Source organism: Acanthochromis polyacanthus, chromosome 17 (genome assembly GCF_021347895.1).
Source record: "Acanthochromis polyacanthus isolate Apoly-LR-REF ecotype Palm Island chromosome 17, KAUST_Apoly_ChrSc, whole genome shotgun sequence".
Classification (NCBI taxonomy): Eukaryota; Metazoa; Chordata; class Actinopteri; family Pomacentridae; genus Acanthochromis; species Acanthochromis polyacanthus.
In genome coordinates, this window is record NC_067129.1 from 15580888 (window position 1) to 15607753 (window position 26866).

General features: G+C 39.1%; 1 protein-coding gene across 4 annotated transcripts; it reads left to right on the forward strand.

Annotated features, from left to right (window-relative positions):
* Positions 1 to 3687: 3687 nt before the first annotated feature.
* cchcr1 (coiled-coil alpha-helical rod protein 1) lies at positions 3688 to 14488 on the forward strand. Of its 4 annotated transcripts, XM_022188341.2 has the most exons (19): positions 3689 to 4058; positions 4360 to 4654; positions 5082 to 5249; positions 5382 to 5499; positions 5727 to 5921; positions 6195 to 6358; positions 6465 to 6579; positions 6776 to 6886; positions 8897 to 9040; positions 9133 to 9243; positions 9506 to 9612; positions 9714 to 9826; positions 9924 to 9996; positions 10253 to 10371; positions 10478 to 10666; positions 11986 to 12087; positions 12251 to 12396; positions 12470 to 12596; positions 12701 to 14488. In XM_022188341.2, exons 1-19 carry the CDS (start codon positions 3989 to 3991, stop codon positions 12829 to 12831), a joined length of 2598 nt encoding a protein of 865 aa, XP_022044033.2. In that variant the 5' UTR covers positions 3689 to 3988; the 3' UTR covers positions 12832 to 14488. The 4 variants fall into 4 exon arrangements, with proteins under 4 accessions (XP_051793695.1, XP_022044033.2, XP_051793696.1 ...); XM_051937735.1 differs by lacking the exon at positions 5082 to 5249 and having other exon boundaries at positions 3688 to 4058; XM_051937736.1 differs by lacking the exons at positions 6195 to 6358; positions 6465 to 6579; positions 6776 to 6886.
* The last annotated feature ends 12378 nt before the right edge of the window (positions 14489 to 26866 follow it).

Consider the following 26866-nt stretch of genomic DNA (forward strand, 5'->3'; position numbering starts at 1 on the left):
GATGTGGTGGAGTCTCTTTATGAAAGGCAAAACAACACACAAACAAACAAAAAAAAATCATTGCAGTGATGGTGCTTTTGCTGCTTCTTCCTGCACTTCTCCCTGTAGCTTTGTGTTTATTTTAAGTATTGTTATTTAGGGATGTGGGCTCATCCCTCTGTTGCATTTTAAAGTTGAGCTTAAAAATAAAGATACAACACTGGGATCTGCCCCGACAAACAAACTCACTAGCACAGACTATGAGTTATGAGGCAAAGTCCAGGCACTTGCTGACAGAGCAGACATTTTCTCCACATATCCTTTTTTAATAATGCCCAGTGGCCATAGCTGTGATGCACAGCTGAAGGATCGTTTCTTGGGAGAAGATGCTGCCCGGTGATGTCTGTTTCAAGCTGAGTTACCAAGGAAAGCTTTTCACGGAATCACAAAATGGATTGCAAGTATCGTCTGCGGATGCTCATGCAGGGAATAATGTGTTAGATAGATAAAATGAGTCTCTAAAGCATCTAAAACATATAGACAGTATGCATCTATGCATAAAAAATTATAGTGAGCAAGTTAGTTTGTGCTCCCCGTGGCTTTAGCTCTTATGGATCTGCTACAAGCTTTCATTTTCATTACTTTTTTTGTGTGTGTGGACTAATCTGAACTCATCTGTACCCTTGTGACACATGAAAAGTCCAACAAGTTCATTTGCAAATTAAGGCGTTTTAATTAAAGACACACTTTCCGGTCCAGATATTTGCAGTCATGGACACTTTCTCCACATGAACCCCTAAGTGCAGGCTGAATCAGCTTGATTGGGGACAAAGATGAAGCAGCTTCCATGGCCACGGGTGCACTGAGCTATCCACAATCCTTTGGTGGGAACGGGAGAAATGTGTTGGTTTTCTTTCCTAATGATAAGATAAGCATCTGGGCTACAACTGCTGCCGATTGATCAAGTCAGATGCTGTACTCGGAGGAATATTGCCATGATATCGCAGGTTTCAAAGGACAAAATTCATGCTAATGTGACGAGCCTTGTATGTTTAATCTATATGCACGTGTTTGCTTTTGTCAGTGGATCAGAAGCCAGGTTGCAGGAGGGGATCAGTCTGCCAGAGTTCCCACCATTTGTTCAGAATCAGAAGATCATTTAAATCTCCAAGCACGGGTGTAGAAGGAACTTGTCTTGGGAAGAAGAAAAACAAAAGAGCAAAAAGCAAGGTATACATAAATTAGTAAATAAGTCACTCTAAGTAATGTATGGGCAGCACAAATTATGACTAAGTAAATAAATGGGGCATAGAAATAAATAGACTTTACACGGCTGCTTTAACATAGATATATAGTATTTAAATATTGCAGAATGAAGGGATACCATTGTTTATGATGACTCCATCCTGGGGGAAGACTGAATGAATATGAAGAGTGTTGCTCATTCTTAGAGCTCTGAGTCTCTAATGTCTTACTGACCTTTCTGGCTCACCACTCACCTATGAGCTCCTGGTGTTTGGTGGAGCTGTGGCGATGGACTTTCAGTTGCCCCACAGAGAGACTCTACAAAGCTGGTAGATGAGGCAAGAACTGTCTTCCTCAGGAGGGGTAAAAATATGCTAACCTTATAAAAGACAACTTTAGAGAGCTCATGAGGAAAACTGACACCACTCTTGGCCGCACACTCCGGATAGTGATTGAAACTACAGGATTGCTATTACAAGTGGTTGAAAAGAGCTCCCTCCCAAGTGTGTCTGGGCTCTCCCTTAAGATCGGGAAGAGGAGAAATTCAAAAGGTGCTCATAGCAGAACTCCTTCTCACTCAAATGGCAAAGAACCAGTTGAGGTTGTTCGGGCATTTAATAAGGATGTCTCTCACATCTGTCAGTGAGGAGACCCCAGGCAGATGTTGAACACAAAGGAATGATGCTGCAATCTGGATACACATCCGTTTGTCATATTTTTGGGTGACAACTCGCAATCTGTTGTCGAGCTTTCATGTACAGTGTATGTTCCAAGCACTGCAGGCAGTAAATATTCATCATGATCAGCTCTTATACATCCTCCAAAGAAAAAAGCCGCATCCTACTGCTGACCTGGTTTTTTATAAGGGTCAGTATTGTCTTTGTTTACTGGATTCCCGATGGTCTCCCCCCGCCTTTTTCCATCCCTCTGCTTATTGCAGTGCCTGCCATGTGCTAAAAGAACATAATACAGCATGTCCAAATAATGCACAGCACTCTCACCGAGCTCCTCAAACAACTACTTCACTACATTAAGGCTGTTATACAAGATCCACAGTCTATCATGCTGTATTCTCAGCCTTTGTCTATCTTGGCAGTGTACTGCGTGATTTTGTTGTTTGGTTTAGGTAGATATGCATCAGCTGATTTTCATGTATTGTCACCTTGTATCTATATGTGATCATTTATGTAAATGAAGCAAAGTAAAATGTCTCTTTGTTCCTTGAATACACCACAAATAGATTAGATTAGATGAAACTTTAATGAACCCCAGGGGGAAAGTGGGTCATAGCAGCAATAGAGAATAGAATATACTGCAGGTAAGAGCAAACACAAATGGCTGCTGAAGATACCAGAGGAAAATAACACACCAGGACATATGAAATACAGTGGCTACAGTGAAAACAGCCCAACAAATGTTGACTAGATAGCAATAGATTGAGCAAGTTACTAGAAGAGAGCCACATGCGTTTCAGTTTATGGATTTAAAGCACAAATGCTGTGTGTGCAGAATGTGCATCACTGCAGATGGAGGACAGTAAGTATGCGGAAATCTGGCAAAGTTTCTAAACGTCTCATGTAAATTATTAATATACTGATCATTTCACAGTAGCAGGTAACACATTTATAGATGCCCTCCAACCCTCCCAAAACCGTGTTACATAACCATATTATCACCAATTAGCATTCAGATCTGCTCTTGTGAACCTGCACTGTGCGCCCTTTTCTGCAAGGCTGGAGATATTATGCAGAAACGGTCTGGTTGTCAGACACCCCTGGGTGTTCTGAAGGTGGGGGAGTCCCAGGCAACGAAGAAATGGCAGTGTTTAAGGTTATTCTTCATTAAGTGCTTTTACATTTAACTCCTTTTCCCACTAACTGTCTCAATAGTGTTTCAATAACACCTTAAGAAAAATGGCTCATGGAACCAGCTTCGGTAGAATTAAAAGGCAAATCACAATGATTAATTATACATGCACAATTAATCTATGATATAGGCTATTAAATAATATATATATCTCCTATAAGTCTCCTGTTTTATCAGAACTGAGGTTCCTCCATCAAAGGACAGATGGTCACATGTGTAAAATTATTTTGCTTCCTCCACTTTGACTTCCCAATCAGAACCAGTTTCTGTTTCATGTCAGTAGCTGAGACCCCCACCCAGAAAAATCACAGATCTCCTTTCACAGAATACAGTCTGTCAGTGGAACTCGCACGATCACCCACAGATCGACAAAACAATCTTTATTTCCCTGAATTTAGTCTATCAGGAAAGCTGATACGCAGTTTGTGTGTTGGTCCTTGTCTGCCCCTGGTAAACGCTGCACTCCAGTGTATATACATAGGAGCAATGCAGTACTGCGATTCAGGCGATATCTGAAGGCAGCATAGAAAGAACCACCTGCAAGACCAAAAATAGGGTAAATAATAACTCAATGTTTGTCAGTTTCCTTCCACTTACCCGTCATGCACCGCGCTGTTGCCACTTGAGTTTGATAACCATTTCATTTAGTGAAAGTTCATGAACACATATATATATTTACCGGAATGCTGCTAATATTTGTATTTTAACCGAAGTGTAGTTTGAACATTAAGTGTTAGCAAGCGGAAAGTAGCTCAGACTGAGGGCAGCGGAAGTTAGCGTTGTAGTTCGTAACTAAGGCAACGAAGACTGAAGGGACTCGCGGGAGATTAAACACTAAAATGAACGACTTCGAACTGTTTAGTGTTAGTGTGTGACTACCTGTAATCTTTTCTTGAGCATGGAGAGACTTACCTTGGGAAAAGAAAGGCTCGTAGCACCGACCGACTTCACCTCACCAGCGGTTCCAAGTAAGCTGCATTGTTGTTTGACGTTTGCTCGTAACTTCAAGTAAATGTTGACTAGCTAACTTAGCTTTTTATTTAAGTCAACTTAGCACACTTACTTAGCTGGTTTGTATTTATCTGCTCTTATGCTAACTAATAAATAACCAGAAGTAGAGGCTGTAATTCAGTAGGAACAAGTTGTCGTGTTTAACTTTCTTGAAAACTCAGCGTGAGAAACCCAATTACGAGTATCAAGGACCTTATATCAGCACCTAGCTTGACTAGCTAATCCGTGCACACATAAATATTATTTTGTGCCACGTAGGGACTTTCCAGGAGGACCTTGTCCCCCCCTCGCATTTTGCATCAAGTGTCCAGTCTTCTGCAGCACACAGAGGCGTTCAAATCCCTGCAGCAACGCCACCCATCTGCTGGGTAAACTCAGGTGTAACATCAGTATCCTCAGTCGATCCCGCTCCTGCCAATCCATGGCTGGCCATCACTCAGGCCCAACAGGAAATCTTGGAACTGAAGAGGGAAAATCAGAGGATCTTGATGCTACAAGGAGGCACCATAAGGAGCGGGATCTCTGCAGATCACCTGTCAGACATCAGGGCAAGGTAACACCACAGTTTGTTTAATGTGGTCAGAAATAGGGCTGGACTTTTCTGCCATACATTGCGATTTTTTTGTTGTTGCTGTATTTCATAAAAAGAATTCAAGCTTCAGTTTAATATTTACAGTGTAATAGGTTCGAAAAGTTATGGAGCATTACAATGTGAGATAACATAAAATGCATGACAGTCACTCAAGGAGCACAGCATCAATTTGTGCAACCATTACACGACAGTATAAATCCTGGGTCAAACATGGTGCGTAACAAACATCCTAAATTGCAGCCTTTGCGATTTGCTAATTGCATTGCTTCAGATTGCGACTTCAGTTTGAAATAAATTGATTGTTCCGCCCTAGTCGGAAATACTATTACCTTCTGCTCAGTTGGGTGGCATTTTGGGCGTATTACCAGCTCTTCCTTCTCAAATGCAGATCTATAGAGAGAGGTGAACAGTGGTCCAAATGGGAGTCAGATTGGCGGCTGGAGGCAGAAAAGTACAAGGCTGAAGCTGAGAGATTGAAGGGACAGGTAGAGGCTCTGAAGGAGACTGCAGGAAGATACAGGGACGAGATGAGAGAGACAGACACTTCTCTGAAGAGGTGGGAGATTTACTCATGCTGTTTTTCAGTAGATTCATTTTATGGTTTGGTTCTCCGTGAAATTTGATATTTCAGAGGCTAGCAGTATATCATTTTGAATGAGCTTAACGTGGCATCACCTTTGTACAACAGAAACAGCCATGAATTGGAAGCAGTGCATGAAGAGCTGACAAAGACTAAGACTGAACTCAGCCAAATCAGAGAGGAGCTCAATCTCAGCAGTGCACAGAAAAAGGAAATAAGCTCACAGGTAATGATGTTTACTGAGAAAACATTTCATTTTGACACTCATGTAGACAATCACCTGAGACTTCCTGGCGTGTTGTAGCTCATTTTGGCAGTTTGTAGTCTGATGTTTCTTGTACAGTGTTGTGGTCTTAGAAATAACTATTAGTCACCTTTTAATTTCAAAAGTTTCACGATGATTAATTTCACAGATGAAGATTCTTCTATGTTTAATATTTCTGTTCCTTGCAGCTTGAAAGACTCAAAGCAGACTCTGGTGAGGAAATTACGAAACTGAGGAGAGGTGTGGAGAGGAGCAAAGAGGAATCCCAGGAGCTTGCTTTAAAGGCTGAAATGTCCAAGCTGCAGGCTGAAGAGGAGCACAGACAGCAGACACTCAGACTGTTAGAACAACTGGAGGAAATGCAGAAGAAGCAGGACACGGAGGTACAATATCTATTTAAACCTTCATAGACCTTGTACATACAGATTTGGGTGACCTCCAGTTACCTCAAGGCCCTACATATGAAAACTCACGTCAGCAGGCATCCACTCTGCAGAAGTATTCCTCACAAGAACACTGAGGTCAGACTGTTCACTCTGACCTTGCTGAGGAGTGACGCAAGTGAAGTGAAAGTGTCTCCTTGGGATCAATAAGGTGTTACATCATTATTTGTGCATGCTGTAAAGTTTCCATTGTTTACCTCTGTTCACTTTCAGCTGCAACGGTTGAATGCATCCCAGTGTGCAGAGTTGGGTGAAGCAAGAAATACAAACAGGGAACTACAGGACAGACTTCAGTCAATGACCTCAGAGGTGCTGCAGCTAAAAAGCAATCTGAAGGAGGCATGTACTGAGAGAGATGGGCTGAAAGAGCATTTAAGGTGCCACATTCAATCTAAAATTGAAGAGAGCTAAGCATCTAAAGCACTTTGTAGTCAGATTCACAGATTTTTTATTTTTTTTGTGGGGATGTTGTTTATTTTTCAGCCAAATGGGACAAGCTTTTGAGACACAATCTGCAACACTGCACAGCCTCAGAAATTACATCGGCCAGCTTGCCCCGGAGAAGGGAGAGAAGGAACGATTAAATGAAGTTGTTGAGGTGGAGATGATATAAACAGTATTGATTATAATGAAACTCCTGTATAATAATTGTGCGAGACCATTAAATGTTCTTTTTGGTAGACCGAAGGAAGAGCTGTTACGTAAATAATTAATGTATTCCTAAATTAATGTGTATATTATAGGTACTCACCCCATTCTGTGTAAATTTAATTTTAATCTTGTACATTTTATAGAGACTGAACAAAGAGAAAGCAGTTCTTCAGACGACCGCAGAGCTTCTGACAGTCAGGTTTAACTCTATAAATGAAATACTTGCCCTCCAGGAAGAGAAAATGGTGAAGAAGGTGAGTGTTTTGTCGTCACATACAATGATAACACATAACGAACAGTAGCACTGCTTCTAGCAGGCTAAGCCACTGATGTCTGATGCAGACCAAGCAGCTATGTATTCTTGTATGATAGGCTTTAAAGTTTTCAAGTGTAGTCAGATCTTAAAAATATGTGGGGGGGAAAAAAATGTGTGAAGATGGAATTTACCTCATTCTCACACTTACTATGACCATTTTCCAAAGCATATCACATGGGATTTCTGACTGATAATGGAACAGCATAAAGCAAGATGGCGAAGCTCATTAATTCAGGCGCCCGAACTTCACCTGGGGTGCTTTATTTACATGTTGTGTACATATAGAATGACTCTGCCAGTGACATAACAAACATTTGTCACATTCGAATGCCGTTTTCTTACTTTTTGAATGCATTTTGTTTAGTCTGGAAAACCTAGCAGAGACTTGACAGTTATCTCAGATAGGAATTTGTCATAGTAAACAACTTGTATTCTTCAATGTTTTGTTGGAGGTTACACAGCTGTTGTGAGACAGTGTTTTAAAGCAAACTGCTTAATACCAACCTTTCTGTGACACTATGTCAATATACAGCACTGTGCAAAAGTTTTAAGCACTTTTCTCTAGAGTCTTATTCATCATCCGTTGTTATCAAAGAAGTCCTGGGCAGTTCCGAAACATTTTATAGCTAGTGTAGGGACACATTTCCAAAAATGTACTCAAGTAAAAATATCAATACAGCAATGTAAAATTACTCAGTTACAAATAACAGTCGTGCATGAAAGTCATTGTTTAAGAAAAATGCATAGGTATTACCAGCAAAATGTAGTTAAAGTATTAAATGAAAGTGCTGGTGTGGTCCTTCTGCTTGATGTACTGTTGTATATCACAACAATCGATTGTTAATAGTGATGCATCAGCATCCCAGCAGCATATTACTATTGTAGCTGTTGCCGGCGGAGCTAGTTTGAACTCACTGATACACAGTTTAATGTACAGGGACATCAATTACATTGTTTGTCAAATGATTAATGGGAAAGGAAAGAAGAAGAAACATAAATCTGGTTTGCACAAGTCTGTCAGTTTTTGACCTTTTTCTAATAATTACATTTTGATGAGATATTGGATGATCTGAACATTTATTGAAATATAACTATTGAAGAAATTTAGAGTGAGAAACTACAATTTAGTGGAGCTGTCAACAGCTCTTAGGCATCTGAAAGGTGACCTCGACTGCACACTGGTTTTTGTAGGACGTCAGAAGACGAAAAAGTTGAAAACCACAGGTGTGATTATTAACAATGGGTTTTATTTTAAAAATGTGTAAAATGTTAGTCTCACAAGTAATTCAAGCTATTGGATAAATGTAGTGGAGAAGAAAGCACAATATTCCCCTGAAATGTTGTGGAGTAGTAGTATGAAGTAGCATACAATGGAAAAAGTGAAATATTTTGAAATTGTATTTCAGTACAATGCTTGGGTAAATGTTACTTTCCACTGTTGTCTGCACAGTTAGACTGTGCTCCAAACATCCAAACAGAAGGAATGCTTCCAGTGCAGTAAACCTCCCCTCAGAGCACTGAACGCAACATCAGTGAGATAGTAGGGAGTTGCATGAGGGGACAGAAGTAACTAAAAGAACTGTGACAGGTTCTCCAAGATGCTTTGAATAACGTACCAGCTACCTTGAATAACCGTTCACAATGTGTCTCTGAAAATGTTCTTTTTATTGTCCTGTCTGTGAGGAGAGATTGATTGAAGAAAACTATTCACAGCGCTATATTTGAAAGCTGTACTCTTATTGCATTGTTCTCATCCAAAGATTTACTTAAATCTTTGCACAACTCTGCACTTCTGGAAAGAGAGGGAGAAAACACTTATCATTTTGAAGAGATTTAATTGACCTTAGAAAACATCAAGGTTAATTTTTAAACCAAAATAATTATTTGTGCTCATATAAAGTATTTGTTTAACTCTGTGTGTCTGTACTATATATTTGTGTTTGAATAGAGCTTGACCGATCCACTTGTGAAGAATGGCTCTGAAGGCCTTCAAGTGCTTCAGCTCTGGAGAGAGAAAGTGTTCAAGTTATGCGTCCAACTTCGCTTAAAAGACATCGAGCTAAGACGAGAGAAGGATAAACTTCTTTCAAAAGTATGAGACCAGTCAGTTAATATACTGTAGAAAAATCAAATCCGGCATTTTCAACCGTTTAAAGTGCACTACTGTGTTTATGTGTGTTTTAGGTCAAATCAACAGAGCAGCAGCTCCAGCAGGAGCAGCACAGCGCTAGTGTGCTCCAGCACAGCCTACATGACAGGATAGCTGAGCTGGACCTGGAGAGAGTGGAAAAGGAGGTTAGTACCAGAGCAGCTCATGTGATTTACGTGGCTGTCTCAAATTTTGATGATGCACAATAAACTTGGGTCCGCTTAGGGAAGTGACAAACGTTGGTACATTTTTACCAGAGCAGATGATGCTGACTACATGAAACTTTGCTAGGTTTTAAGAGATGTTGAGGTTGTAAGAACAACAGCTGGGGAAAATTTTCTCAAAACTAAGCATCATAGTAAAAACAGTGAGACGCTGTGCTAAATAGAAGTGTGTTTTCCTTCCTAGACATTGAAACTGGACTTGGCAAAGGTTCATAAAGAAAACGCTTATCTGAAGTCACAGACCCAGAGAGCAGAGGGCGAACTTAAAACCTTGACGGAGGCAGTGCATAGGTAAAACAAATTCATTTGAACTTACACTAAGGACAAATTTAGTTGGTGAATTAGAGGAATAGAAAGAGCGAGCACTACCACTTACCAGTGTTTCATCACAGGTTCAATCAGGGATTTGAAAGCAAAGTGGCAGAAGTGGATGCAGCTAAAGCAAAGCTCAACACTTTCACCCAGAGGTTAACTTTTGCAAAAAGACGAGTGGAGACTATCCAAGGTATGTATAGACTGGAGATTAGTTGGCTAACAGTTGTGCTCGAGTTTGAAGAATGTGTGTCTTTTAAAGAAAGTATGCCTGTGGTTTTGTTTTGCAGGTTTGCTCATGAGGAGGGCAGCTCTACAGAAAGTTGAGCAGGCCTGTAAGCAGGGAGAACAGGCTGCTGAAAGGTACAGTTTCAGGTTTCAGTATTATACTAGTTGAAGTCAATGTTATGATATGAATACAGATATTTTTCTTGTATACAGTGTTATCAAAATAAAATGACAACTATATGTACTGTCAGGGGGAATATAAGTCATGTAAAAAGCCACTTTCAGGCTGTTTGGCATACTGTGTTAAACAACATTCACATGCTTGTCTACCTCTCTGCTTCACTTTCTGCACGTTTATTTGCTCTGCCATCTTGTTTGTGTTGACCTGCAGCATCAGAAACCTTGAGATGGAGCACAGTTTGGTGTGCGAAGAGAGAGACAGACTTACTCAAGAGCTCAAAAGAACCCCAGAGCTGATCGAGAAAGCTCTGGCTAATCTGAAAGAACAATGTGAGACTTACAGATCACAACACCTATTATGACACATTATGTGTTTATTGTGCATTCCCGATTTGGCAGTGCCTGTGTCCCTGTTCACTTTGTACATCCTCCACAGACGAAGGTAAAGCCAGGCAGCAGCAGCAGGAGCTGCAGCAGAGCTTGGTGGAGGTCCAGCAGGCTGTAGCTGACAGAGAGAAGGCTGAGCAGAGCCTGCAGCAGATCCAGGGCCAGCTGGAGGAGCGAAATGTCAGTCTGGAGAAACTACGCCGTGAGCTGCTCAGCCAGGAGGAGCAAAGCAAGCAGGGTGAGGCGTGAGAAAGACCCTTCATCTGCTCGTATTCACACTTGTGAACAGTCTGCTAATCATGTGCCGATAGTTTCATCAGACCAGCTAGGGATTTGCTGACATCCTCAGTAGGACTTTGACTATAATTGTTGGGTGAGTCACTGAATCTCTATATTAATATTTTCCCAGCTGGTTTAGGCATTAACCTTGGTCAGTTAGGAAGCTTAGCTTTAACACTACATTAAAGTCTTAGAATAAATGTCAGGTACCTCTATGTACACTGAAGCAGTACATGCTCATTGTTTTCATTCCTCTGGTTCAGACTATTGATTTTTTTTAACCGTCACTTACATTGATGGTCCTTTAGGAAAGACTCTTTATCTAATGGCCAGTAGATAATTAAGAACAATTAAAGCAAGAGGAAAAATCCGTTTTAATGTTCATCTTGGCATTCAACTATTTTTTTTTAAAAGAAATTATGAGCTTATTAGCTGACTTTTTTTAATTTATTTTTTTGCCTGCTGGGTGCAGAATGAAGTTGTTAGTTCATCCCAACATGTGTCCCCTTAAATGCTGGTAGCCTTGTTGTCCAGCCCTGCCTGTGTCTGTTTCATGCAGCAGTTACAGAGCAGCATTACCATTCATTGTCGAGCAATGCAAGTGATTCGTCATATGTAATTGTTGTCATGTTTGTGTTCACTTGGTTATGGAAGTTCAATAGTTTCTCTCCTTTAGCTGTGCTTTGTTGTGTCCTGAGGGGAAACTTGCTCTTTCACTCCTAAATGCTCCACTATTTTCACTAAGTAGTAGCCAACTTCTGCCTGTCTCCTATTTGGTGCTGCCCATGTACCAAACAAGCTTGTGTTTCAGAGCTGTAAACAGCTGTGGCCTGTGTCTGAAATCAGATTATGCTGTGCAGGCAGAGTTAATGTTGAAATAGCACGTTGGCCACCTCTTTCTAATGCATTGTCATGTTGTTGGTATTGATTATAGCATCTTGAATGGTAGAGACAGCAAATTGACCCGGTTTAGTTTATTTTCCTGTAAATGCCAAGTCTTATTGCTATACCTCGCTGTCTGAAACAAAAGATTGAGAACTGTTTGCCACGAGCTATCATTTGAAAATCAAATAGAAGTGTTTTTCCTCAACCTCGAGGCTCTTGCCATCTTGCTGTGTTGCAGCCTGTTATGCTGTTTGTGAAAATTTGCTAACAGGTGCAGTGAAATCCCATATATCCCCTGAGGTACATACAAATGCAGCATTAGAGTCACTGTTTCTCAGTGTGTGAGATGAGTGTGTATTTAGATTTGGTGCATTTTTTTTGTTCCCGTTTTAGCCCTGAAGGAAAGAGTGTCTGAGATTGAGGACCAGTATGCTGAGAAGCTGAGAGAGATGGCAGTTCAAGTCAATACGGCCAGGAGAGAGCACACCAAAGCAGGTAGTAGGATTAGCTCCGTGCTGCCTCAGCCCACAGCAGCTTAACATAGAGGGATGAAGTAATTTCTTTAATGCAGACTGTGATCTAATATTATTGAAAATGTTTACAGAGTATATAGCAGCATGTCCCTGTGGCTTTGATCTGTCTGCATTGTCTCTTGCAGTTATGACTTTGCGGCAGTTTGAGAGAGAGGCTACAAGAAAACAGGATGAGAGGAAAGAAACTCAACGTTTGGAGAGTGAAAACAAAAAGAGGGATCTCCTCAAAAAACAACTGAAGGAGACGGAAATGGACAAAAGCTTCCTGCAGGTAAAACTTTTTAAAGCAAAACACAGTTGTGGAAATTTTTGTCTCTGTGTCCTTTGACCTGAATCTGTTCCAGGTCACTGCTGATGAGAGAGGACTGATAAGAGAGTACACAAGAGCTCACAGAACAGCTGTTCCCCGGAAACAGAATTCTTCAGAGAGGAGCTGCTCTACAGGAGCAAAGGTCCAACTACCTGCAGATGGTAAGAAACGTCTGAACTCTGTATGCGCCAGACACTTTATTTTAAGTCCTAATATTTACACAAGCTTGACTGATCTGACCAATGGCCTGTCTGTATTCTGTCAGAGAGACTCCTGTGTGTTTTGGAGGAGCTCCATACTCTCAGTGCTGCAGTGGCAAACAGCTCCGAGGACTCTGCGGAGGAGGAAGGACAGAGTGACAGCGTGGGACCGTCCACAGGCAGTCTGCACAGCTGATACCTGAGGATGAGTCACTGAAGCCGCCGAACACACCTTGAATTTGTACAAAAGGTGGGCGGTATAGATGCTTAAGGAGCAAAAGAAATACAGCTACAGGAAATGATTTCATAAAGCTAAACCTTGCAAATTCATGCATGTCACATTGCCACTAATTGCAGAACGAGAATAACAACTATCTGGTGTGGGCACAGTATGTGTGCATTTAACACCAATATATATTCTGCATCTGTCTCCAGAATTACTTGCATGTACTGGTCATACTGGAAATACATTGCTGCTTAGTCACCAATTCATAAGGTACACAAATATATTAAATCATCACAAACACTTGTCAACTATTGTCGAAAAAGGTTTAAATGTTTACATGAAAGTCCAGAGTTTTATCTGCAGGATAATCTAGATTTTAATCGTCTTGCCAGGACTATATACTCTCAGCATTTCTCATAAAATTGTTAAAAAAACAAAAAGTTTTTAATTAATCTTAAAACTGAAGCTCACTGTTTTGTGCAGTACATTGTGTATAATTTAGTAAGTTTGCTGGAGCGGTGTAGCATGTAATAAAACTAATGCAGCACGGGAGCTTTACACAAAACAGAAGACAGCCATCCTTTAAAGCCTCCCAGTTCAGTGATTTCACCCCTGAAACTAATCTCTCTGTATCAAAGTTGCATATTTCTTTACTTATTTATTCTATGAAAATAATCCCTCCATGCTTTAAAATGGCGTAGATGTAGCTGTACACCACTGCGTCCTTTAGAACGTGCAGATCTATGAAGTCCTTACTTCTATTACCACTCACCCCTCCACTGCTTACTGCAGCTTGAGAACACCAGCTCACCTGAGACTCTGCTCAGACACTATGAAACTGCTCTGTGCTACATGATGTCAAAGTGTAACATCTGAATAAATCAGCCATACATGTTTTGAGTGGAAACCGGTTCTCAAGAAGAAGAATAATACAGAAATTCCTACCCTGTAAGTTGACTCAATTGTTTTTTTTTTTTTTTTTTTTTTTAAACGTTTGCTACATATGAAACCCTGGGCATCTCAATCCATGTTTTTGAGACTGTTATCAGTACACTTCACTTTTTTTGGTCATTCCTATGACAGTTTTTTTTTTCTCATGATGTGCTCCAACATATGGAAACACCAGGAAAAGGGGGTCAGCCGTGAACTCATTAAGCTGAAATTAACATGCAACCAAAAGTGTTTTCCTCTCACTATTCCCAGCGTGTCTTCATATGACAACATTCTAATCATTTTATCAGATTATTTTTCACAGTGGGGCATTTGGGAATCTTCTAATTTCACAATCCAAGTCTTGCAGCTGTGACAAGGCCAACTTTTAAAGTGCTAAATTTGTTACTTTGTGTGAGCCATCCCTTACAGTACCTGCAATAAATGCAAATGATATGATAAAATGGATGTTATGAAAATTACAGAGCTAATATGTTACTGGATTTGTCAGATTCAGTGTTTTTTTTCCCCCCGTATCAGCATGGAGAAGCCTGTCTGACGAGCACTAAGCAGTCATAATACTTGTTCTGCTAATCGGTTATGTTGACGTTTATGTGATGGTCCAATTTTTTCTTTGCTGTTCAGAGACTGGTGACATTTTTTTAGTGCACTCCATAATAAAGCATTTTCATTTAAATTCTGTTACGTTTAAGTTTTTAACTCTATTTTGTGACATAGTAAATGTGTCTAAATTACCACTAGTGCAGTCAAAGCCAATGTGAAGAAGAACAACTGGCATCTCTGGTCAGTATTTTTTTCTTTAGAAACTGAAGTTAGATTAGCATAAAGCATCTCTAAAAGTACACAAGTTTCCCAGGTTTATGGAGTCGGCTGAGAAGGCTAAATCTGCAAAGCAGGTTTTAATCTGAACGGTGCTTCTGCCATGTTTCTCTTTATATTATATGGACAACTGAGAAGATCCATAAGATTTTATATTACAAAAAAATCAATATTTTCTATTTGAAGCTCCTTTATGGGGGTCAGTGTTAAAATGACTTTGCACTCGTAGGATTGATGATGATAAACATCATGATGAACCAGATAATTGTGCGATTTGTCATGTTGTCATGAGTGCTAATAAATTTTGCAGCAGTTCCAAGTTTCGAGCCTCTAGGTAAAAACGCCTCACGGAGAACTGAGAGAGATTGAAAAATACTAATAAAGTCTTGAATTTCTTGCACTATTTTCTCAGACCATCAACAAGAATTTGCAGGGACGCAGTCACTGCTGGAGAGGTGATTCATCATGGCAAGCACAGGATGAACGCATCAAATTAAAGTTTTAAAAAGACTATTATTGTTTTTTTGCTGAGCAGTCTTGCTCATATTTGGTGCCCAAGAACTTGTAAAACAGTATATAGGGCAAGAGAACATTTCAGGTTGTGCGGTACATCATACCTGTGATGCAAAAATCACTTGTGTCACTTATGACGCAGTGAAGTAATTGTGTCTGAAGTCAAGCTTATGCATCATGATAGATCATTTTTATGTGCTACCAAATTCATTACTCATTTTTTGTTCATTGGTTCTTTTTGGGACATTATACATCGCATCATGCTTTAGTTGTTCAGTTAGTTAATTTTGTGTTTTTAGAAATTCTTTGTATCTGTGGCAATTCTCAGATAAGTTCCACTTTAGCAGAAAGTAGATCACAGTGACAGACAGACATTTAACAACAAAATTCTCCAATGTCACCAACATTTAAGACGGCAAAATACAAGTGATGCAAATTAAACTGAACTTACTGGAAGGAATACGTTATCTCTGCAGAGACAGCATTCACCTCATCCTGATGGTAAGAATTTATATTCACCAAATAGAGGGTGGCGTTCATGTCATGTTTACTGTACTGTTAGCAATTCTCCAACAGTGTTATGTTTAAGTGACTGCTGCAAGACATGATAGAAAATCTGAACTGTATTTAGTGCATTTTAAAAACCAGCAGAGGGCGATGTTGTCAAAGACGAGAGCAACACAGATACTAATTTTTAGTATTTCTGAGCTACACTTCCTAAAGTGCAGTTTTTTTTAAATTGGAATATTATTGAATGCAGTGAATGCAACATAAATTCTACAAGTTGTACCAATATTTCTTATCTGCTGCTTAAATAGGGCTTTGAGTTAAGGTAGATGTTTACACATGTAGTGAAAATGATTCTATTGTCCATCAGGAATGATTTATTAAATCGGTATCAACAGGACACCAGTCCAGAATCTTTTAATACAGTGTTGTGTTTCTCAGTAAACAAACATTAAGAATTTTGGTGAAAGACTTTTAGAAAAATAATGCAATATGTCTGTTACTTGAATGGGGCAAAATGGATGTTATAATAAACAGTCCAAAAGAATATATTTATATGTCTTGGGGAGAGAGAGAGACAGAGCAGAACAGGAGCCAGACAACACGGTGATTAACTAATAAATAATTTAGCAGACCGCTGCAATCCATAAAAGAAATGAAATAAATTAGGTAAAAACAAATCAATAAGCTCCAGTTGGAATTTATTAACAATTCTGAATTAATGGCATGCTAAATAACAGAGTGACTGCCAACTGTTTATATTTACAGTGTTCTATTTTCATGTTTGCAGAGATTTTACCTCTGACCTTAAAGCACTCCTGTGACACCTGCTTCCCTGACTGATGTTTTTATTGATAGGTTGCACAGTGCTGCTGTGTGTTTGTGAGCTGTCCTCCCTCTGGTTCTGGGGCTGATACTGCGCTGTCAGAGTGCACCGTGTCAAATCAGAACATCTGCTGTCATTGGCCCTGCCTGTCATCAAGTGTCTGTGTCAAGGCTCAGTCCTACACTTCTTTTTGTGGTACATACGAATGCCCAAACCTGCAGGTTCTTCCCACTGGTTAGGCGTTGTGGAGAGACTTTTGCCCTTTCACTGAATACTGATGATTAATGCTCAAGACATGACTAATGGCATTATTATTGCTAAACTTTGTATCAAATATTTATGACACAACACACAGAAACTAATGGCTACCTTCAGAGTGGAAAGAGAGTCTGATATTACTCATGACACTGAGAAATGTCTGTAAATGATAGACCCAAACGACCAGCTTCCTACTGATGGACTATGTTGATGTAACATTTAGGGCATAGATATAGGGCACTGTATGCAGCTTGTTGCTTTTCTCCATCAGTGCTTCCATTTCCTTTCTGTGCTCCTCATTCAGCAAACCATTTTCTCTGCATTGCTAGCTAACCATAGCCAAAGTAAAACTTCACCTCTTAAGTTTTGAGAAAACTTGCAATTGCACAGCCTGCAATACATCCTGTCACACTTTGCCAAATGTCCCTAAAGTGAAGTCCTCCTGGGGACAGTCCTCATTCAAGTTTGCTACAGCCAGTGACTGGAATAAGCCACAAAAATCCTTAAAACCGGTCAATTTGTACCACTGTATATTCTCTCAAGGACATTGTAGCCGTTCCTTAAATATGCTATGTAGAGCATCCCAGTGATCTGCCTTTTATTTGCTACTGCTGATATTTAATAACTTGTAAAATGTGTGCTGTTGAACACTAACTCCAGTTGTTTTTAGATTAGAGGATTACAGGCTATGAAAACATCTCTCTCTCTCTTAGTCCTCTCATGAAGACAGCATTTCGGATTTGATGTTAAACTGCATCAAACAAACACGCCTAACGCGCAGCACTGCGGTTAATCCACTTGCGCAGTCCATATCTTTGCAAAGTTCTTGTAGGCCGCGGGGTCAGAGCAAACTGGAAGCTACGTCTGCGCTTGATGTGATCCAGTAAGTCAGTGGTGTCGACCACAAGAGCTGCATGCTGCATGAGAGCCCGGCTGATGGTTGTGCAATGCTGTGGCAGGCCATGCTACAGGGTAGAACAGCAGCCACGGAGGAGCAGAGGAAAGACAGCCAAGTAACCCTATTTATAGATGCAGGCAATGTGGGGCATTGTTTGGGGGGGCTGCAGTGGACTGAAAATTTCAAATTACAGCCTTATGCTGTTTACCATAGGCGTAATAGCTGAGAATTTGATTATTTTTGCTTTGGTGGCATTGTGCTGTAGAAGCTACTGACCTCTGGGCTCTGACCAAAATATATCAGCGACTAAAATCACTGTTGCGCTGTTAATATTTATCGTGAAAGAAAACCCCAACTAGAAAAAAACTTCACAAAATAACACATTTGTTCATATCTTACTTAACGGTCTTTATTTTGAGCTGAAAAGACAAGCAATTTGCAACATTTCAGATCAATAAAAAAAGAGCTTGATGACATGAATGGAGAAAAATGATACTCGGCATATGGATTCTATTTGAAGCAAGTGGTAAACATGGTGTCACCCATGCATGATAAGTCTCCACCTGTGCCAATCAGGCACCTTGTTTGGAGCTGTAATTTCAGTTTCCCTTCGGGGTGATCGGTATAATTTGATGCGCAGCGGTGTGAGGTCGATGGTGTTCACTAGATGCAGGAATGAACGAACGAATAGAAAGGATGCTATCACCTTTTGCTAGTACCGCAGGGCAAGAAACAGCTCTCGGCCTGCGTGTGTATTACCTCCTTCTAGAGATAAAATAGAAAAATAAAGGTGCAATCGCTATGCTAAAATTTTGATTAGTGACTCATCTGAAAGTAGCACGTCAGTCTGGGTGCAAACACACTTTTTAAATTCGACGTATGTCAAGAGTAACACCTGCCCGCTAAATAGAAATCACAGGTTCTCTCAAACAATGAGCTGCCAAAGTTTCAATCCAGGCCTAGTTACATAAGAACTGAGTTGATGCAATAGCCCTTGAAAAGCTGTTAAAATAATGCTTGTTTTCAAATAGATCTCCTCGGTCTAAATAGAACCGTTTTTAGTCAACAACATCTTTTACTCTCCTTTCATCAGTCATCACTATGTAACATCTCCGTCAGCGCTGCCTCCCGTTCACCCTTTCAGTTTAAGCATTTGATATGCCTATGTGTACCTCACTGAATACCTAATAAGCATTTAAAATCCCAACAGTTCCTTTGTCTCTTTGTGTTTTTTTTTTCATCAGTGTGAAATGTTGGCAGTAACCTCTACTTTCAAAGAATGATTTTCCACTGAATAAGATTTCTTCTACTGGCAGGACTTGCGTAAGCAGAATGGAAAAAAAACAAAAACACACATACACACTTTTTTGAGTCATATTCACAGTTTATTCTCTGAAAATTCAAATTTAATATTGGACTCAACAGTAAAGTGTTAGATTTTCAAATATCCTGCAGAGACAGAGTGAACTATTGAACGCGTCAGCGGAAAGTCAGCCAAAGGGCAGAAAGTCCAGTGTTAGCTTTGTCCTTCAAAACATCTGCTGTTGAGATTTCATCAGACAGAAAAAGAGACGAGGATGTTTGAGAAAACAGAGCGTGGATAAGTGAAATTGCCAGGCTAATTTGTTTTGTTCTCTGAGCGCTTTGCCTGTGGGATATTCAGCGAAAGATGTGGGAATCTTTAATCAAATTTCCATTAATATTCGTATGTGCTGCTGCACCTTAACTCCCTCTGGTTACCAACATGCTGTTCAAATAAGGCTTCCTAATTACCCGATTTTTAGACTTTCGTTTCATCATTTCCTTCATTTGTGAGCAACCTATTCCGTAAAATACCATTTTGATTCACTTGCTGCTTTTTCTTCCGAAGGCACTTTGTTTGAAGGGATCGCAATGTGACAGTTTAATTACATATTTAATATAGTAATGGACAAGCAGACTTTTCTCCCCAGAGGAATGGACTCTTTTCAATTATATATTATCACAATTTTTCATCATGTCAAAGCAAAAAGGAATAGTGGTACACTAAAACAATTCAGCCATCTGCAAACATTAAATACCTTTAAGTTTTTGACTGGAAGAAATGAGTGTCATGATTACAAAACATTGCAATTCATTCTCTTCATAAAATGTTGCCTTGAGCGTCCCTTCTTCCAACAAATATGCTCATGCTTGTGCTGGTAAAAAAGCAAGAGGACACACACTTACTGGCATCTTTATTAGTTACAACTGTTCAACTGATCATTAAAGCAAATTTCTAATCTGATAATCATTTTACAGGAAACTTGATACCTTTAAGCGAGTGGACCAAGCATCAGAGTACAACAACAACAACAAAAAGTGATTGAAAATCCCTCTGATTGATGATTTACTCGTCTCAAAGTTGCATCTACACAACATGCTAAGTGAGGTGTTTTTTTTCTGAAAATAACAAGTTAGATTATGTTTTTAGCAGTTTTATTTCTAAATGAATACAGAAATCACATTTAAATACATGCTTAGTTCTTACTGTATGCATTTTCTACACAACACAAGCTGTTACTGCACTGTGTATTTAGTGAGTGGTGCGTTAAATGTTTAGGATTTTGCCCCCGTCTTCATTTCGGATGTGCTGAAGCTTTGTGAAATGAGTGTCATCAATTATAAAATCTCCGAAATCCTCCTGGGTTTTCACTGAAAGTCATTTGAGGTCTTTAGTCGTGCTCTCATTCTTGCTTATGCATTTGTCACATCCTGTTTAGATTATTATGATGCACTTTGCATAACACAGTCATCCTGCAATCATCTCAAGTTTGAAATTCAGCTAATAGGCTCCTAAAAGGCTCGTCACTAAGGCTCCTGTTTGTCCTGTTTAAGTAATCTAGCTCTTTCTCACAGCTTGGGATCAGCTTAAAGATCCTATTGGGGTGGTTCGGGCACATGCAGACTAAATCCTGGGTTTGAATCCTGGCTGGGTACCATCTGCTGCATACAATCCTCTGCTCTGTTTCCTGTACTCGTCCTTCTCTCTACTGTCCTGGTCACATTAAAGCCAAAAAAACACCCAAGAATAAATCTTTTAAAAATATAAGACATTATAAAGTCTTTTAAACTTGTAAGTCCTCCCATGGCAGAGCTCCAACCCTCATTCCCCTGACTGTATAGAATATATATTTATCCAAATTTACAGTTTAAAGTTAAGCTTCAACACCCAGCACTGCAGCAGAGTTAAATTTATGGTGGCTGAATACTTTATGAAGGCGTATACACATTTTGCAGTTCATTTGCCATATTTAACTTAACTATATGACTGAGCAGTAGTGCGCACAGGTTGGTAATTATCTATGCAGTAAATGTGCCAGGTGTTCTATACACACTTTAGCTTCTTCATCGGGCTCATAAACACTGTGATTAACACCGTGTGTCCAGCATTTAGTAGATTATGCTTCCTGTGCGAATACTTTGTATACCAAGTTTGTTCCAGTCACAAAATCAACTGTTTGCTGCAGGATTGAAAGTGCTGTGGTGAACGGAATACAGAAGTTACATGCACTGAGTGTCCTAATTTAACCCTCCTGTTGTCCTGATTTACCAAAAAATATTGTTTCCCTGTCTGGAAAAAAAATCCAAAAATTCAGCTAAAAAATTCCTCAAAATCTCTGAAAATGTGCAAAAACTTCAGGATGAAAATTCCAATAATTCCTTAAAAAAATTCTTTCAAAGTTTTATTTAAAAAGATCCCCCAAATCTGGCAAGAAAATTCTTCTAAATATTTTTGAAAAAAATGAGTAAAAACCTGGGCACTTAATCTGACTCCACCTTAAGGGTAGAATAAGTCAGGTGGTCCAAAACCCAGTACTTATTTAGTGCTGACAAAGTGAAAAAAAAAGGGGGTGGGGTGGTGGTGGTTGGCAATTCTTCTGCAACTTGATGGCAACACCTTTGACCAATCGCACTTGAAGCACTTTTTGCACTTACTACAGGTTTTTCCTTATGTCTGAATTCTTGCTTGTGTTGTACGTCGCTTTGGACAAAAGCGTCTGCTAAATGAAATTGTAGAATTGTAAAAATCTTCAAAAAAATCATATATATATATATATATATATATATATATCATGGTAGAGACTGTGATTTGGTAGAATTGGAGTTTCTACTGGTAGAGACTCCAATCGCAATCTCTACTGGTAGAAACTCCAATTCTACCAATTCGCAGTCTCTACCCTGACATATATATATATATATATATATATATATATATATATAAACTTCTAATATTTTCTTTAAGAACATTTATAAAAAAAATCTATCAAAATCCAGTGAAGTTTGCTGGATTTTGGTTGATTGTTTTTAATGAATGTTCTTTAGAAACTTTTTTTTAACTTTTTTTTTTTTCCCCACCAAAAAATGTTCAAATTTTTCCCAAAAAAATGTTTCTTTATTGACGGTGAAATTTTTGCCATTGGTCAGCCCATTTGGTCTAGAGTTAAATGTGCCAACAACTCTTGGATGATTTGCCATGAATATTCATTCAGCTCTGACCTGACATTTTCTTTATCACCACCATGATGTTCAACTTTAAGTGAAATGCCTCCGTTCTTCCGCCGGATGGATCACCCTCCTCGAGGGTGAAGCGTAATGAATAAATCGGGTCCACTGACTTTTCATCTAGTGTCATTATACATATCAGTTTGTACTTACTCAAATACCTACAGCAATGACATTTCCATTAACCTCAGTCATACTGGGTGCTTGCCCCTGACTAGCAATGTTTGCATGCTAACTTATGTAGATCGTTATACTGGCCTAACATTTGCATTGTTTTTGTATGCATCTTAGCATTTACCTTAAAGCATTGCAGTGTCTCAGCAAAAATTCACAGAGTTGCTGCAAAGGCCACATACCTTCACAGTCATTTTGGTATTCATAGCTGGTATTCAAATATATTGCCATCTAAAGTGTAGGATGGCATGGGGAGGACAAAAGATCACACTGGCAAAAGTGAGCTATAAAATTAGGAAGCCATTCATTTGCAGCTTCCAACAGAAAATATGAGACCGATGAGGAAAGCATTCCATTGCTAGTACTTGTATGTAGACGTGGGTATCGCCTTACCAATTTAATCACAACTCTAAACTTGACTTGGCAAAGTTAACAACAAATACACAAGGTTTTCTTGAAATGCCTCTAACAATATTTCCAATCACATCAACAATCATCCACACTAAACAGTGAAAACAAACTAATTATTTGTACTGCCTTCAGTATTTATCTGAATTACTTTATTTTGTCACATACAGCCAAGCCCAAAATTATTCATACCCCTGGCAAATTTTGATTTAAAGTTACTTTTAAATGTAAATAAAAGCTGAGAAATATTTTTTTCCACAATGATGCCTCTTGTACATCATCTAATTATCTTTTTGGGAAACACCTGTGTCATGTCCAATCAAAAACAAACTTGCCGGTTGAATTAAAAAAAACCTTAAGTCAAAATTTGCTAGGGGTATGAATAATTTCGGGCTTGACTGTGTACTCATTGAAGACGTGAAAGAGTTGCTTTAGAGGCTGGAACATGAAATGGCATCCACAAGTAAGAGACTTTTGATGGCTCTTAAAACTTAGTATCTTTTTTAACATATTTTTAACCCTTTCAGCAGTTTGTGGGTGTTTTTGACTACTGTCACGTTTTTACCCACTGTGGACGCAAAAGTCTTTTAAAATTTCAAAATTTTCAAAAAACATGGAATTGACATATACATCATTTGTCCAGACAACTGGACAAATGATGTTTTTAGATGTTTTTTTATACTAGATGTTTTTACAACTTTTACAAACTAGATATTTTTCACCTTAGTCTCCATATCTGGATCGATCTTTCACCACGCTGAATGTATTTTCCATGCACTTGCTGACAGTTTGCTCCTCTGTACATTTTGTCAGACATTCTGCATTTATTTTATTGATCAAATATGTCTTGTTTTGCTTTCAGTGTCTCCTCTTTGTTTCCATACTTGTCTCCTCTCTGCTCTGTGTAAACACAGCCTGTAGTGCAGCTGCAGACTATATATTGAAGAAGTCGGATTTTTTCTTATGTGACTGTTAGTCGCAGCTGAGTCACTCAGGGCTTCTTGGCTAAGGGGAGGAAAGCAGAATTTTTTCTTTTTTTACAGGATCTGGTGCACGCCATTTATTTTAAGTAATATAGAACACAGTGATTTCAATGAAATAGCACACATTTAAGCTTAGATTTGGTTAATTTTCCTAATGGAACCACTTGTCACATATGATTCATAGGAGTACCATCGAAAGGTGGAAAATCTGACAGCTCTGTTTGTTTTTACAATTTCTGCCTGTGGTATATGGTGTCATTTTCGTGTTTTTGTATAATTTTTTAAAAACCGAGCATGTCTTTCTAACCTGTCAGTGTTTTTTAGGCTTCAGAAGATTAATAAAACAAACAAACCTAATCTCTAAGGTGCAATGTAATTCTGCCAATACTGAAAGTGTAAATGACAACAAAAACAAAATAGTTTGAAGTACATTCATTTAAAAAAAAAAAATTTCTTTCTTTTATTAAAAAAAACTGGGAGTACATCAATTTATATCATTTTACAACGTAGCCGAGGAGGAAATTAAAGGATTTAGGCACACAAATAAGACACTTAGATATGAATGAATTATTAAAAGGCACAGTTAGTAAAATACTAAAAACAAAAAATTAGAGCATTTAAGTTTTTAAAGCAAACAAATCAACTGAAACAAGAGCAGCTGGAAGTAAAATGAAATGAAATAAAAAAAAAAACAACCTAAATTGTTATAATCTAAATCAAGCTTTAGATTATTCTGCAAATTATTCCAGGTTCTCTACAGATTGTGGTGTCCACTGTTCTTCACAAATTGTTTGTAGTTGTAGTCAGAGTGAAAGTCACCGCTGTGAAAATAACCACAGGATAGAGGATATCGATGATGATGTACATCTTTAGACATGTGGCCCTTCTTTTACCACCAGCTGTGAGCTGACATCTAGTAAAGAAAACGGAAAAATATGTAATAGATATGTCAAACTATGCACAATGTTTCTGATTTAATTACAATTATGTTAGTTTTTGCTCATAAACCGTTATTTTTGTCTAAAACATAAATCTTTGCGTAATCAGAGCTGCTTCAAATGATGTAGCTTGCAAAAATAAAATGTACCATTTACCAAGATCTGAAAGGCCAAAATCTAATCTCCAAGTGACGAGCGGTGAAATTACAGCCTGTGTTATAAGATGTGCCATTCTGGGAGGCTCAGAGCACTCACTGTGCCTGAAATCCTAAGTTTAGCCATAAATACACTCGTACGGGCGTTTTACAAGAAGCGTTAGAAGAAGGAAGCCTGAAAGGTTTTTATCATGGAGTTTTATGGCACTGAGTGGGCTCTTTTTCTCTGCTGACCTTTCTGGAGAGCCTCAGCCCACTTATTGCTGTCCTGACCTTGGGTGCCATAACACAAAGTACAATATCATCATTTCATCCTAAGACTTTTAGGGGCATTACTTTTATTGTTCAGTTACACGTAAAAACGCTCTCGGGAGCCGCCGACGGGAAGGCGGAGATGTTACAGCCGGTTCTGGGTTTTGATTTTGCCATGTGTGTTATTAATCTCAGTTAATCCACTGTACAATATCCCCTCAGGTTTACTCTTTGTGTACGATGCTGGCTTAATGCAAATTGTGATAACAAAGCCAAAGACGCTGTAGTCTGATCAGCTAAACAACCTGAAAAGCAACGCATTATTACACTGAATTTTCTGCCACTTGATCCTTTATGAAATAACAACAACAGACACACAATTAAGTATTTGGTTGCTGTAGTTTTCATCTTTAATTATCCGTTGCCATCCCTCATTTATGTTATCTGCCTGAGAAAAATGAGGCAGTACGTGCATCAAATCACCTCCGCCTTGTACTTTTCAGTTCTACCAGCTGGCTTCGGCCCTAATGCCGTCTTAAATGTGGCATGCAGAGTCGTGCATGAAGCTGCAAACTTCCACATCCAATTTCATGCGTTCCAGCTGGGAGTAATGATGCTAAAAAAGAGACTTTGACTAAACAGGCAAGTGAAATTGTAGTGGTAAAGAAAAAGAGCAGCTTCGCTCTATCCCTGAAAAACGCTTTAGGAATCATGTGCGAACAAAGCTTATATCAAACCTTTCTTTGCTCAAATTATGGTTATGAAAGAACATCACCTATTTATACATGTAGCGATTTAGAGATTTTAAAGTACAAAAGTGATATTTATGTCCAGATCTGTTTCACACTTATTCAGATTGAATTTTAAAGAATAACTGCTAAGTCAGTGGGCTTTTTGATGACTTAATTATAGTGTTTAGCTGATGTGTCTGAATGGAACTGCGTCCCCGAAGCCAACAGTGCTACTTTTAACACTGGATATGCCTGTATTTAGGCCACTTCTCTCCCTCAGGCTTACAACTTGTGTGCATAATTCTGTGGGTTATAACAAGCAGTTGCTATATATAAAACAAGGTTACGTTCACAAACGAATAGACTGGTATTGACAAGCGATTGAACGTGTTTGCTCTGTGACATCTGTGGTTGGATTTGCATCGCACAGTAGACATATTCTGCTTTAAAACCAATCTACGGTGACTGAAAACAGTGTGTCTCACTTACTTGCAGAGGTTCATGGTTTATTATCACATTGGCCAGCTCAGAATGGGCCTTTGGGGGGTGACTATGCACAACAGTAATAGGAGCAGCCTGTGTACAGTAAAGGCAATGAGTCTGTGTTGCCTTATTTGACAGGAATCTATGCATTTTCCTGGTGTTTACGTCGAGTATGCTCGAGCAAATGAAACCCCACTTAACAACATTCTGCTATTATTATTTTGTCGTTGATTTTCCTTTGGCACACGCTTAAATCTCTTTTGGACAGTGCCAGAAATTCCTCTACACAGGAAAAACCCTGCCCATGTCAGCCTCTTGAAGCATCGCCAGAACAACAACATGCCATTAATTGCAGCCTCCATATGGTCGGCACTTCATAAATGTCATTTTTGCTTCAACTCCATAGGAAATTCTGGAAAGGGCTGCTGACATTTACACTCAATTATATCTCGCTGAAGAGGTTGTGTCTCTGACAGAGAGCGAGGGACTCCCTGAGTAGATCTCATTTGCTTCGGAGGAAAGTGGGAGGCATGCCCAAGGTGCGCTGAAGAGGCAGCACGATGATAACCTGAAAGCTCACCTAAA

What these genes read in the sequence shown, in the direction of transcription:
- cchcr1 (XM_022188341.2), top strand. Translation starts at nt 3,989, where the DNA reads ATGGAGAGACTTACCTTGGGAAAAGAAAGGCTCGTAGCACCGACCGAC. An exon ending in ACAGACACTTCTCTGAAGAG is followed by an intron (nt 5,250 to 5,381) that starts GTGGGAGATTTA and finishes TTTGTACAACAG; the next exon opens with AAACAGCCATGAATTGGAAG. An exon ending in AGGATAAACTTCTTTCAAAA is followed by an intron (nt 9,041 to 9,132) that starts GTATGAGACCAG and finishes TGTGTGTTTTAG; the next exon opens with GTCAAATCAACAGAGCAGCA.